General features: G+C 39.3%; 1 protein-coding gene across 1 annotated transcript in view; it reads left to right on the top strand.

The window, feature by feature from the left end:
- Window positions 1-14,812, top strand: part of LOC147069809 (uncharacterized) — a 35,753-nt gene that overhangs the window by 9,597 nt on the left and 11,344 nt on the right. Inside the window, exons 3-13 of the mRNA XM_085950573.1 lie at window positions 4,277-4,448; window positions 5,991-6,234; window positions 7,915-8,212; window positions 9,161-9,343; window positions 9,614-9,816; window positions 10,167-10,383; window positions 11,738-11,890; window positions 12,402-12,671; window positions 12,829-13,046; window positions 13,171-13,451; window positions 14,046-14,188. Of these exons, the coding sequence (XP_085806699.1) occupies window positions 4,277-4,448; window positions 5,991-6,234; window positions 7,915-8,212; window positions 9,161-9,343; window positions 9,614-9,816; window positions 10,167-10,383; window positions 11,738-11,890; window positions 12,402-12,671; window positions 12,829-13,046; window positions 13,171-13,451; window positions 14,046-14,188 (2,382 nt within the window). The remainder of the gene's footprint in view (window positions 1-4,276; window positions 4,449-5,990; window positions 6,235-7,914; window positions 8,213-9,160; window positions 9,344-9,613; window positions 9,817-10,166; window positions 10,384-11,737; window positions 11,891-12,401; window positions 12,672-12,828; window positions 13,047-13,170; window positions 13,452-14,045; window positions 14,189-14,812) is intronic.

Below are 14,812 nucleotides of genomic sequence, written 5' to 3'. Positions count from 1 at the left end.
GTGCAATATTACATCATAAATGTTTTGATTTCCATAACTATATTATTAGTAAATGACATTGAAGGAAATTTAAACGAAGCCTTATTATATGAAAGTGAAACTGAAAACCAAGACTACTTTAATGTCGTTATGGGAAGAAGCGACTCGCAGCTCTCTCCGATGACACTGCACTCATAGTGGTACAATGTCCTAAATTTGAACGATACAGAGTAGTACTGTGACTTGCAGATGTCCTTGTACGTCGAGGAACTCAACCGTGGCCTGGCATTGGGAACAACGGAAAAGCTCAGTGGGATTTTAAAGATTTTGAAGAGAATTGGAGATAGAGCCTGAACAATTGATCCTCACTAACCCGGCTCGCACATCTAAACTCGCCTCGTCTGCCGCACAGCCATAAATCAAATCTTGCAGGAACGTCGCATCGATGTTACATATGAAGACCGCGCACATAGGCGGCCTAGCGATGTTTGGATATGTATGGGATGCGACAACAGGCGAGCTTCAACGTTCAAACAGGAATGACCAATTTGTAGCGTGTGGGTATGCATACTGACAGCTCCGACTCGCAGCCCGAGACGCGTGCGATTTGTTGCTAGCAGCAGTAGATGTTTTCTAAAAAGATGCATCCCACCAATGTGCGGAGCTCAATTTGGCGATGTGTATTTTGTGAATAGCGATGATGTCACATCGGCGTATTTGACACGTCGCATATGAGACGAGTTTAGATGTGCGAGCCGAAGAGATGTGACTATATGGCAGTGGGTCACATTCAAAGTCTCAGTAAAATTATGTAAAATAATAAAAGACTATGGCTACGCATATATTGGGCGCAAGATCCGACTCGATAGACCGTCAGTGGGAAAACTAAGTTCTGCATTGGAGCTCTTTATTTGTACCATCCAGTTTGAATCGACCAAATAGACCATGCGTACGAGCTCTTAATTATTTAGAGAAAAAAATCATTTAACAAAATCTTGTTCGGTTTAGTCCGTTTTCCCAGACATCAGCATTAAGTATAATCGGGCTGGATGCTAAAGATGTAAGTGCTAGACTAAGGCCTATCGTCCACAGAGATGCTTATAAAAGACACAATTGGTTGGCGATTAAAGTCAGAAACTGGTCAGTAAAAATCATTTTGTGGCTCAATCACAGTGGCTCTATTCAAGTTTTGATTTATTTATTTTAAATTTCATTTTTTCCAAATGGTTTTCACAAAATGGGCTGACGAATCGTATCTTAAAAAAACCCTTAAAGTCCTTAAAAACATGATAATGTAAGTCCAGTCGGTGATAGATTACGAATTCCAGGAATTGCTTTATCTCGCCACTAACATTTAAATGTCAGTAATTCAACCGATTAATCAATCCATATGTGCTACTACAAACATTATTTGATTACTATAATAAAGTGTTTATGACCATAGCAGCTGATTGGTGAATTTTTATCTTGATAGGCTGCCGCATCCTATGAGTAATGCAGTGTGTAATAATTTACAATTTGCCATATTATTGTAGGTCACCGACTGTTTATGTTTTGATGAAAAGTTATTTTCCTTTTTTTTTTGCAGTTGTCTAAAGTGCACTGACTCAGTATTTTTATTGTATCGAGTGGGCAAATTTGTGCAGTGTCTGGTCAGTGTCTCCTATAGAGTAAATGTCATCGCTTTTGTTTTATTATTTAAAAACAATAATAACACAGTTTGACAGCATATATAATATTAAAGAAGTATAATATTAGATTCTGTGTGTGAATGAGAAAGGTAGATTCTTCTGTCACCAGTAATGAATTAACCAAACACATCTTTCTCTTATTATTACGTGATAAAGAGAACCTTCTATATATACCTATTATAATGTCGTCTCTGTTCTGGCAGAACACACTAACTGGAGAATACTAGTTTTGAGTAGTTTGACTTTGAAGTTGTTAAAATGTTTGAAATAATGGTCTATCATGTGAGTTTATTAAGTAATCGTAAAAAGGATGACTTTAAAATAAAGACTGTTTATTTATCAAGAAGGTTTCCAGACGGTAAAGTTTGAAATAAGGAACATTTTGGTATAACTAACTCAATATGTCATTTTTTCGAATTAGTGTCTTCTGCCAGAACAGTGACGATATATAAGTCTGCGCAGTCAAAAAGACTATTGGGCCCGAGTTCATTCGTAGCCCATTTGCTGCTTTGGACTGTGTTTTAGGCAGTGGCGAGGAGTGGAGGTTGTTAGCTGGTTTTAATTACCATGTCCTATCCTAATAAGATCATATGGGCCTCTACAGAGTGGAGGTTTGTATTAACCCAATGCTTACGGGCCGCACAAAATTGTGTTTTTGCTAATTGCTTTTCAAATGCAAATTAACACGTTAATTACAAAATTAATTAAAAGGGCCCGTAAGCATTGGGTTAAGACGTTTTGTTTTTACGAGAAATGGATGTCGGCCACTTGCTCAACCTATTAGGTCCATATTCTGACTCATACATAAATTGAAAAACGATATGTGTACTTGCCAAACCCAGGATTCGAACCTGGGACCCACGCCGTTATAGGCCGACGATTAAGCCGTGTCAGTCAAACGTATTTGTTTTCAATTATGCATGTATTTTCAATTTAAGAATGTTACATTCTTAAATCTTGTGAATTATTCGTTGAATAAAAAAAATAATTATTTAAATTATTGGCAAGTAGGGTATAACAAAAATCTTGGAGTGATCCGTGACGTCAGTTAGTAATTAAGGTAATTTAATACTTTGATTTAAAATTCAAAAGCTGATCGCCAATTAGTAAAACAATTTAGAAAGCGCTTCAGAAATTATTGTAAGAACCATTAGTTAAAATTTATCGCAATTAGATAAGATACCTATAGAATAGTGGTTAGAGCATGTGGGCGCGATTCCCGAGAGACCCAGTTTCGAATCCTGCTGGGTGTCATATTTAAATCGTATCGTAAAAAGGTTTTTTCTATTGGTTATATATTTCTCAGAATTGTTTTAAAATTATGTGTGTATTTGTTTTCATTGAACTTTTAATCAAATGGTTCAAACACATACTTTTTGAGTTATTAATATTTGATTGTTGGAAGTAAATTTAGTATTCTATATGCAAAAATAAAGTCAATGGGTTTCATTATAACATCCACTAAGTGTGGAGGCCCATGTGGTCCGATTAGGAATGAACAAAGTAATTTACTTTATGTGTCGTATCAAATTAATGTGAAATTTTTTATTTAGATATGTAATCGATTCACATCGAATATGTTAATATTTATTATTAATAATTGTAGAGAATTGTAATAATATTGCTAGTCAATAAATACATGACTATGTCCTGCATTTCATGTTCACCTGGTATAATATAGGTAGAGGAAGGACAGATTCTTTTGGCATTGCTGCCACAATGAAATCACTTTGCAACGGTGTTAGTGTCATTTAAAAATAACGATACCAACATCTGAATGAGCGCCTGCACTGTTACAAGAATATGACACCATTCTTCTTAGCAATATTATGTTATGTTGAATTATTTGTATTACCTACATCAGTGGCGAGGGGTGGAGGTAGGCTGTAAAATAGTACACACAAAATTTTGAACTAAGAATACAATTTGCAGATGTTGCTGGTTAGTTTTTAAAATTCAATTAAACCCTGCCTAAACCAAACCATAATAGTTAAGGTATGCTATGGGCGACCTTACAAAAATAGTGCACATTTTCTCAGTCATACTTATTTGTTTTAAGCTTTATGAATTTTAAAAAACTAACCAAAACAGTATCTGAAAAAGTTTATTGTGCACTATTTATGTCCACACCCACGGTGGCCGCGCGGCTTCAGCGTTGGACTGTAGCTCCGTGGGTCCCAGGTTCGAATCCTGGGTCTGGCAATCACACATATTGTTTTTCAATTTGTGTGTGAGTCAGGGTATGGACCTAATAGGTTGAGCAAGTGGCTGACATCCATTCCTCGTAAAAAACAAAATCTGTTGATACAAACCTCTACTCTGTAGAAGCCCATATGATCCTATTAGGATCGGACATGGTCGGAAAAATGAATGTAATTTATGTCAGATCTCAACAGTCTACGTCCACCTTTCGCCACTGGTATAATATAATAAGTTATGTTTCCGATACTGATCTACGAGTCTTCAATTGAACGACATTCAATACTATATTGACTTGATTTCTGTGACTTGTTTCCAAATTTCATCTAATTATGACTACCTCAGCATTTGGCCGTTGAATCCTGGATATATGAATATTAATGTTTGTTTCTGTCTCTTGTTTTCAGGTAGTTATAGAGGTCGCACACAGAGTGGACCGAGACGGAGGCATGGAGTCGTTAGTAGATAAGATGATTTTCAAACCCGTCGATGTGGTTTCAATAAAGGTGAAGGATTCAGATCTGGAGTACGCGACTAGGGGCACCTTTCAGACTGATTCTGCCATATCCAAATATAATGGTAAGCCATTGATTTAGCATACTATACGATAGGCCTTTAACTAAATTCATTCATTCATTGGTCGGTGTATTAGTAATATATGGTATGCAGCAAATGAAGTATCGACTGATTATAGTCCGACAACAAGAAATCGGCGATAACAGGAAGTTGCGGAAGTCCGACTCATTTTCCTCTTCGCAAGAAACCAAAAGTTATTAACAATAATTCTATCACTCCTGATCGTTTTATTACATAACTTGATAAATTCGCACACCACGGGAGTGTAAAATGAAATAGTAAATTTGGGGGTGTTCCTCGTTTGAAAACGGTAGTGCGATTAGCTGTATTGGAGGGGATTATTAGTTCACAGGTTTAACACGTGGACAAGAAGTTCTTGTTCTACAATAGTATGGAGTGATTTTCAGCCAATTCAGGTTTCAGGATTCGGGTTTACCCAAATTGAAGGTGGGTAATGTCCAATTTTCGGCTCAAAGGCCGTCTCTGAGTGCAGCGAAATAATCCAACGTCATTGTGGTAAGCCATATCGCAGTATTGTATTTATTTTTGAGGTAACAAAATTCTCGAAGAACACTTGGGCTAGCTAAAGCAAACCAAAGGTGACGCATCCGTACGAATGCTGCGCTCTGGGAACAATTGAAGCCCGATATAGTCAATGTCTTGAGGGCGCGAAGACTCAGACGTGTTGTTAGATGCGCGTTATGAAGGAACTCCTGTAGGCACCCAGCTCCTGTGCCGCACCCAGAGGAAGTGGGTGGATAACGTCAAGAGGGACACTGAGAGTCTGAGTTGTACCAACTGGAGAGAGAGCGTTTGGGATAGAGATGCCATCGACCTAAATGGTCTGTAGCGGCAGCTTAAGTAAGAATGTAAATCTGATTGGAACGCTTCATCTGATTTGACGTTTGATGTTTGGGCATAATGATTTTTCAATATCACATAAATACAGAAGCTAATTGCCGTAGTAAACCAGTGTTTTATTCAGCACGGAAATGGTGAAAATGAGTAGAATGTCTTCAAATGTTGTGTGCATTTTAACAATCTTTCATATCACTTTGGACATATTATTTGATTGTTGATTGGGAATTTATAAGAAACACTTTGTAAAAATAATGTATCGAACATTTTCACAGAATTCTGTTTTTTGTTTTGCTCAGTTAATATACATAATTTAAAGAAAATAATATTAGATTTGATGTAGAAATAATTGTTCTTCCGATAAGGTAGTAAACAATTTCGCATGCAGTATTAAATTTGGTTTTTCAGATAATGAATTATGCATTATTTTAGAATGAATACAAAATAATATGATTGTTCCTTTTTTTGTGCAATGATTTAAAAAAATATATTAAAACAATTAGACATTGATTTATTTAAATCCGTAAATAAAAACCGCACTGAAAGAAATCGTGCATTACAGTAGATATTATGGAATAAATAAAAAGCCGAGTTTGTTGCTTACGATAACGTTAGGACAGCAGTAATCCTCCTCTTTTGTTACAATATGCTGGGACAATATTGTGATTGGTATCTTTCCGGTTGCAGGGCGCAGTGGCGCATATGGGGAAGGGCGGCGGCTGCAGCCTTGGGAGGGGGAATCGGAGGCACTCAATGGCGAGGCGGGCGACTGCTCCCTGGAACAGCTGGAGCTGGACCACCGAGCCAACGGGTGGGACGTGCATGACATGTTCCGCAAGAACGAGACCATCTACGGTGTACACAGCACCTTTGATCACTCCCTTGCCGGTTACACCGTGCCCCTGCAGAAGAAAGATACGCCCGACTACAGGTATGATGCGTCTGTTTATATAAAACAGAATGCCAGTTTTGAATAATTTAAAATTTGAAAGAATACTAGTCCAACAATAAGACATTTAGCAAATGATTGGTAAAGCCGCGTTGACACGGTCCAAGTACACTTGCAATATTTTTTAATTGCATACTGACATATTTATATACTTAATCACTACATTATTTTATGTTACTATAATACTATTACTATAATATAATTACTATAATATGTGTACTATAAAAGTAATTTATTTTGCCAACGAGAGATGTATAATATGTAGGAATGTATTACAGTATTACACAGTTTACAAAACAATCTGCAAAGGTATTAAAAAATATACCACAGCGTGCCATCTATCTCGACGTAAATAAATTTCCGATTATGTGTGAAATAATTCTGAATTTTTTTCGTATGGACTTTATGTCTCGTAACCTCTGCAAGTCTGCTGATTTGTATGAAATAAGGTAAGCTCCTATCGCAGAGCCTAAAACATTCACGCATAATATTGTTGTCACGACTGCGCACTTTGTCCAAAATCATAAATAAGTATAGATTGTTTTCAAAAATATAAATAAATTTTATCTAATGATTTTCGATGGGTATACATGTTTTGAAAAATACGTAATTTAAACACATCTCTGATTTTTATGTCGTCAATGAGTTTTTGAAGTTTCATTGAATTAGTGTGTCGTTGTCATTTATTAGTGTGTAACTATTCATTAGTGGTAAATATCGTACTATTCTCATAAGTATACTTGACAAGTGTGCTCTTTTTATCAGATCTCCACAGCCTACCTCTTTCCAATAGTCACCCTTCGCCACTGATATACAGTAACTACTCTCTCAGTAATCCAGAACCAGGCAAGTGTCCAATTAGTGAAAGCGGCGGATTATAATGCATGCATACAAAATATGGTAAAAATTAAAATAGGTATAAAAATAGTTTTTTTGAGAAATTTGAACTAGCAAATTACAGTTTTATTTATAATCAAAATCAAGTATTTACTAAATTATACATATTTATAAACTAGGTTTATTAACTAAATATTAAACAGTAAATTACTTGACACAACCAGTTTTTCAGTGAGGCAAGTATTCTTGAATGGTTTAGGATTCCTGGCTTTCCCCATGACCAAAACCTTCATTTTGTGTGTCCCGGTTCCATTGGAGTACGGCATAATTGTAATTGCGGCCCTTGGGCACTTTCCTCCCTAGTACATTACTTTCTACGAGATGAAGGAGTTGCCAAAATAAACCCGTCTCATCTGCGTTGTATACTTGTACGCGGCGGACTACTGAATTTGGCAATCGAATACCGGCGAATTATAGAGCTTGATTTTGTGCTTTCAATTAGTATAAATAACGGCGGATTATAGTAGTTGTCGGATAATCGAGTGGTGGATTACTGAGAGTGTACTGTACTTTGAACTAACTCTACTACATTGCAAGAAGGGTGATTCTTAAGTCGGTCATTCGAGCAACAGTCATCGTCAAATGACACTACTGCTACAAAAACACAAGAATACGTCATTGCTATGACGATATTAGTACGCCTGTCAAGAGTTGACAGATTTTTAGTAATACTAAATTTCTCAAGGGTCTTTCTAGGATAGTTCTGGTTCTGTAGTTCTACCGCTTAAGTTCAATCAACTGACTGAAACAAGTTTTGTTTTGCAGAGAAAAAGAAGCCAAAGCGGAAGAGATAGCGGCTGCGATCGAAAGTCAGCCCACTTACAAACAGAGAATGGATCTGGAGAATGGCGACGAAGAGGAGAGGTACTCGGCTGTGGTGCGGCCGGGCGGGCGCCACTCCCGGCCCTCGCCTCCGCCCCTGCACTCGGCCCCGCCCCACCACCACTCCCACCACATGCACCAGGCACACCAGCCGCAGACCTCCAATGGCGGTCCGCACCAGGTGGACGCGCCCCCGCCCACCGACCGATATGTTGCCCCCAACAAGAGGAAGAATCCACAGGTAACCAAATAATATTTTAAGAATTCTAAAAATATTAAAGACTTATCTAAATATAATGATTACAAATAAATCACTCGTAAAAACTACTGAAGGAAGGTGCGGCTGGTTTAGATTTTAAACAACGTCATGTGGTTGAACCCAGGTGTGGGTCGATTCATTATCCTGTCCTGGTCTGTCTAAAGCCGCTTCCCTTCAGTTTCGGATGCCAACTATCTCACGAGGTCAACCACATCTTCGTTTGCCTTCCAGCTTCCTGAATATCGGTTTCTTTATTATGCGAGACTTGTCCATCCTATATGTATGCAGGCAGGCAGCTCTATGTGATGGGACTGTATGGTCAGTTCTCTCATCTTCTCGTTAGTCCTGAAGTTATACCACCGCACACCCAGTATTTGCTGCCAACATCCATTTTCAAAGCCCAATTTACGTTTACTCTTGACCCTACGAAAGGTACCATGACTTACAATCGTATAGCAGCAATAATAATAATAAGCCTCCTAGCCCTTTCACGATACATCAAGTTAGGAGGCCATCCATAGACTGAAACCACATGTGGTTTTGAACCGTGACCATAATAATACCATGGTAAACTTCATTATTATATACATAATAAACTATATGAACGGATACAGTCTACTAAAATTCTTAGTGAAGTATTTCCATAAATAGAATTCATATGTTTAGTATGGCACACGGTTTAAAACAATGTGCGGTTTCAGTCTATGGATGGCATCCAAATTAGACCCATGACCCTCCCATCAAGGTGTGATGTCTTTTATGGAAGGCCCCTTAATGTAGGTGGCTAAAATCGTGTGGTAAATGATTAATATCTCCATATATTTATTGACAACATTAAGAGGCAGATAAGACGGTTACATATGACTGCATGACATGGCATCAAGTCGTTTCGCAATCGGTGTGGTATAAAAATGAGTTTGTATTTTTCAGACTGGCAAATTAATAAAATCGTCACAAGTACCACAGCAACAGACACAGGTTGGGAACAACGCAAACAGTAATGTCAACACAAACGTCAATGTGAGCGCAGGGGGCCAGCAGCAGAAGGGTGTTCCGCCCCCCGGGCCACACTACCCTCCTCTGCCGCACCACCCCCAACACAATACACATCAGGTAATTATCAAATAATAATAAATATACATATTTAAAAACACCTCAGATGTATACCTACTAGAAAAAATATGATGCCCAACGGGACTTGAACCTGTAACCACTGGATTCGCGCCTGAAAACCTCAGAAATGTTTCCAATGTCCAATATTATGTTGTGTGGGTGGTTTATTAGTTAGGCTGACGATTTTAATGATAAATAATATTGCATTGCTTGCGTTAAAATATTCTCAAGTTGTTTGGATCAACCTGATGTTTTCGTTACCATTTGCAGGTGCACGTGTCTATGGGCATCAGCGGAGGAGGCGGAGGCCCCCCTGCCAAGAGTTACGCGGCTGCAGGCGGGGGTAGCAGCGGCAGCTCAGTGGGCGTGGGCGTCAGCCACGGTGTGGTGACCGCTCCAGCTGGCCTACCGCCCCAGCCGCAGCCCCTCTCCTACCCCACGCCGCCTCCTTTCACCTCGCACCATGTACATGGGTGAGTGACGGAATACAAACAGTTTAGTCCTAACATAGGATTACATTTATTTGACTCCTATGTGTTGATTATTTTCATAGTAACCTATGCATCTAATTTGAATATTTTGGTCTGTATTTTCCTTCTTAAAACACTGAAAGCATTAATAAATATAAGGCAATATGTATAAAAAAAAAAAATTTGTAATACTGGACCATTTGAGAAGAAAACCCTGTTTACATAATGTTCAAAACACTTATATAGAATTAACAATTGCAAATCTTGCACAACTCTGTCACCTTTACAATAATTGTATTCGTTCATTCCTAGTCTTGTAAATTATCATGCATCGCTCTATTTCAACATTGCAGGGTTCAAAGTGGCGGCCCATCCGTAGGCAAAGTGATGAATGGATCAGACTCCTCGAAGCCTGTCGGTCCGGGGGCGCCCCTCCAGCAGAGGGCGCCGCGCCACGCCCCCCTGCCCGCGCCCTTCCCGCCTCCCCAGCAGCCCCTGCAGCAACCGCCCCAGCAGATGGTGCAGCAAATGGTGGTCCCACACGGGGACAACCAACCCATGCCACAACCGGTAACTTGAATTATATTAGTATCTGAGTATTGTTAAGCCGAGACACCTGTGACCACTTATGTGAAAGTAATTGCTATAATGGTCTCGATAGGCATTACTTTAAATCGTCCAGATTATTAAGAAACAAAATTCCATATTTATATAAAATATTTTTGAGATTGGGTGTGTTATGATTATGTGACTATGTGATGTCCCGGAAGCTATAGAGCAGAGGGGGGCAAACTGCGGCCCGCCGGGTATTTTTTATGGCCCGCCATCATTAATTGTACTTCTGATTACGAATAACTTTTTTTATAATTTTTAAAAAATATTGACAATAGATTAAAATTTCTTTAACAATAGTACACGATCCATTTTCAATAGATATTGATAGTGTACTTACCGACAGAGCTACAACTTGAGATTATTGATCTGCAGTGTAACACTGATTTAAGAGAATTGCATCTTCGTGAAGAAATCTCCAAATTTTACAATGTCCTTAATTCAGACAAATTCGACCAACTTAAAGATTATGCAAGAAAAATGTTCGTTATTTTTGGATCAACCTATATATGTGAACAAACATTTTCGATCATGAACCTCAATAAAAATTCTTTACGATCAAATATCTCCGATGCCCATTTACAAGCAGTTTTGAGAATATCAACTACAAAAATAACACCTGAATTTTAAAAAATATTAAAAAATGTACAACAGTTTCATTCTTCGCATTTTTTTTTTGTAATGTTTATTTTTCGTGATAATAAATAGTGTATACCTAAAAATGGTACTTTACTTGCGGCCCGTCGCTCATTTTGAATTCTTGAATTTGGCCCTCCATCCAAAAAGTTTGCCCCCCCCTGCTATAGAGTATAGGTGTTTGAGCATAGAATTTTCCGAAAGATTATTAGACCAATCTGCAGATGTCACTATAAGCTCTTTTCTATGCAAAGCCCTCTATTATAGCCAGGCCAGAGCATGAGTAAATTTCTCAGTCATGATGTCAACGTTAATATCAAACGCTATAAGCTCCAATGTTGGCAATCCTAATAATTCATGACTGATTGGGTGAATCTAAAATTTTGTTGAAATGCTACAAAGTGACGTTTGATAATAGGTTGAAGTTTGCCACAAAATTAATCTTCTGGCTCGCAGCTAATTTAATCATTCACTTCATTCAATCATTTAAACATTCACTTTATGGTATCTTAATATCTTTGTTCTGGAATAAAATAAAGTCAATTCCAATTAAACGTCACGTTACATTATAAATATAGCAGTTCTTCTATGAAAACATCTGTAATTTCCTGTAATTGCAAAAGTGATTGTGAAAGTGAGAGAGTGAATATTGAGAGAATATTAAATGTTGTTTCAGGTGATTCCCCACCAAGTGGCGTTAGTAGACGGTCACGGCGTGGTCTCCGGTCTGCCGGCCGGTATGCCGCAGCACGTTCCCGCCAACTCCATCCCGCAGCCCGCGCCACAGGTCACGCGGCAGCAGCGTGACATGAGACACGAGGATGTCAAGGTGACAATATAAACAACCTCTTCTCTCAGTCCCGGCTTCTATCAAGAGAATCTGTTTCTGCCTACTAAAATTTATTATTTCCATGGGTATCTCAAAGGGAGGGGAGACGAGCGAAGAAAGTATTTCAAGTCCTGATTGTACACATGTACAAACATTTATAGTCTTGACGCTGAGGCAAAAAGTTTTTCATCTCCGCGGAATTGACTCACGAGAGTTTATTACTTATTAGCATTCCTTCTTATTTTCGCCACATTCATCGGTGACAACTGAATTCCTCCATTTCTTAGTACTACAAAATTTCATCTCCCAAGTAACATTCTCACTATATATTTCAATAATAACTATGACATGATATCTAGCCACACTAAACTACCAAAACACTTCATTATTTAAAAATAAGTTACATTACTTACTAAAAAGGTTTTGTGAATTCACACTAATATAACTTAACCAGGGTTAGGAATCACTGTCCTAAATTTGTTAAAAATTTATCATTTCCCTTTACTTCCAGGACCTACGTAAGTTCGGTACCGACTTCAAACTGGGCCCTGAGCAGTCGGGACAAGCAGAGCCCGCCCATAAGCCCCCCATCTCAGGACAGCTGCCTCACCAGCAGCAACAACAGCAGCAGCATGCACCGCCTCAGGGTCAGGGAGAGGGGCCTCACACCAAGGCGCCTCCTGCCACTCAGGAAGGAGTCTCTGGAAAGGGGAGGGGGTCACCTACCGACTCGCAGCACTCGCACACACCAAAGCAACATAGCCCACAAGAACACAATAAGGTAGTTCGAAAGACAGTATGTTTTATGCAGTTATCTGTCAGTGCCTATTATATTGGTGCGATGCTAATGAAATGGTTAAAAAATGAGTACAGTTGATAATTTACAATATATTGGGTTATGTAGGTGGTTTATTAATATTCTTTTGATGGTATTTCAGATAGTGCCTCGTCCAGATGTCCCGGCGACTCCGCCCGTACAGCAGGTGGCCGTGGCATCGGCGACCGCGCCGCTCGAACCACCACCACCCACTCCTTCCCCCCTCGACAAGAGCGGCGCCTCCCAGAAGAAGTTCACTCTCAACCCCAACGCCAAGGAGTTCAATCCGGCAGCTAAGCCTTTCGTTCCCAGGAGTCCGAGCACTCCTAATCCGTCAAGGTTAGTCACATACTTGAGTTTTTACTATAAATAATGTATTTCAAAGTTGAAAGATTGCATAGTAGAGAGTGCGTGTTCTGTGCTATATTACATTATTGTAAATATAATAATGTGAATGTTTCAGGCCCCACACCCCGGCGACGCCCGTGAACCAGCACGGTCCACCCAACCACTTCATGAACCAGGCGGTGGCGGCGCAGCATGCCGTGCCTCACTACACAGCGGGCAGCGGTCACCACGCACACCACCTCACGCAGGCCAACGCTGCCGCCACCACTGTCATGCTGGCTGGCGGTCAGGGTGGTGGGCCGCAGGCTGCTTATGCTGCCGTCATGCACCACCCGCACGCCCAACAGGCACCCATTTACCAGCCGCAACAGCAGCACCACAGACCATACAGGAAAAGTCAGTACACTTCATACTTCACCTCAGTAGCAAAGACTGCTTACTGAGGCCGAGATGCATGGAATGTCACCAAACACTATATTATGCTATATTGCCGTTTATCGTTTGTTTAACGGATAGTGATGCAAATGTAAATGTAAAAAACCTGGGACCCTCGACACTATAGACTGGCGCAATATATCATAGTAAACATTTATTTAATATTGGACAAGGTTTGACACCTTGATGTGTAAAGAAACATGTTTCGTTTTAGAATTACTGCAAGTTGACAGTTATTAGTCGGTATATTTAAATTAAGCACTGACATCCATGTAACCATATTGGAATGGAATTTGGATTATTAATTGACGGATAGAAAACATGTCAGCTGTGACATAATAAAACAAATACTTGTACCTATAGAAAAATAAGGCATGGCGCTAATCGAACAATAATTAGCCTAGCCGCATAATCAGAAAGTTGAAACTTGTCGTATGAGAGAAGTTTGTAAGAAAATAAGCATAATGGAAAATAGCACATGACAAACGGAATATGCCATTTACGATTAACAGTGAACATCATTAATCTCACTAATAGTAATGTTTGACTTTCCAGTGATGGCGGCATCCCCGATGCAAGTGGCGGCGGCGACCGGCCAGCCCCTGATGGCCCCCGGCCCCATGCCACAGTACCTCCCCTACCCACACTCTGCACACCCTCATCAGCCCCCGCAGCACTATCCACCCATAGTTCCCTATGTAAGTATATCATAGTCGACTACTAATATAGCAAATTAAATTTTTTCTTTAATTTGTTACTCTTATTTTATGTAATTACCAGGTTGAAATTATTACAAGTGGACTGTATTGGAGAGGGGGGTTAAATGCAACTGCATGTGGAAGGAATTTGGGTTAGTATGGAGAGATATATTTATGAAATTGAAGCAACAATCGACCTCTGGTCTACTGATTAACTTAGCTACAAGTGACTTCACTGCAGGATATAATGGACTTGTTACCACTACAACCACACGTCAGTGGCGAGGGGTGGAGGTAGGCTGTTAAGATCCGTTAAGACACATACAATCGTTTGATTTGAAAAATGAACTCCCTTAAAAATTCCTTCCTACCTCCACCCTTCGCCACTGCAGAATCTCATTATAAGCCACTTCAACCCATGTTTTTATGTGAAATAATTTTCCGGTGTTTTATGAAATAGGTTGCATTTATATTTATGTCGTAAATCGTGTTAAGTTCGATTTTACATTGTCTGAATTGCACTAATATAATTATCTCACATGAGTCACTGAGTCGCTGCTCAAACACTAGCCAATATCTAAAAAAGTAATCTAACAAAAATTTTGCGGTACAGGAATACTAATT

Source organism: Rhyacophila brunnea, unplaced genomic scaffold, assembly GCF_057557595.1.
Source record: "Rhyacophila brunnea isolate RB1 unplaced genomic scaffold, BYU_Rbru_1.0 scaffold_23, whole genome shotgun sequence".
NCBI classification, from domain to species: Eukaryota; Metazoa; Arthropoda; class Insecta; order Trichoptera; family Rhyacophilidae; genus Rhyacophila; species Rhyacophila brunnea.
The sequence above is the reverse complement of the archived record's forward strand: the minus strand, read 5'-3'. Positions and strand labels throughout refer to the sequence as shown.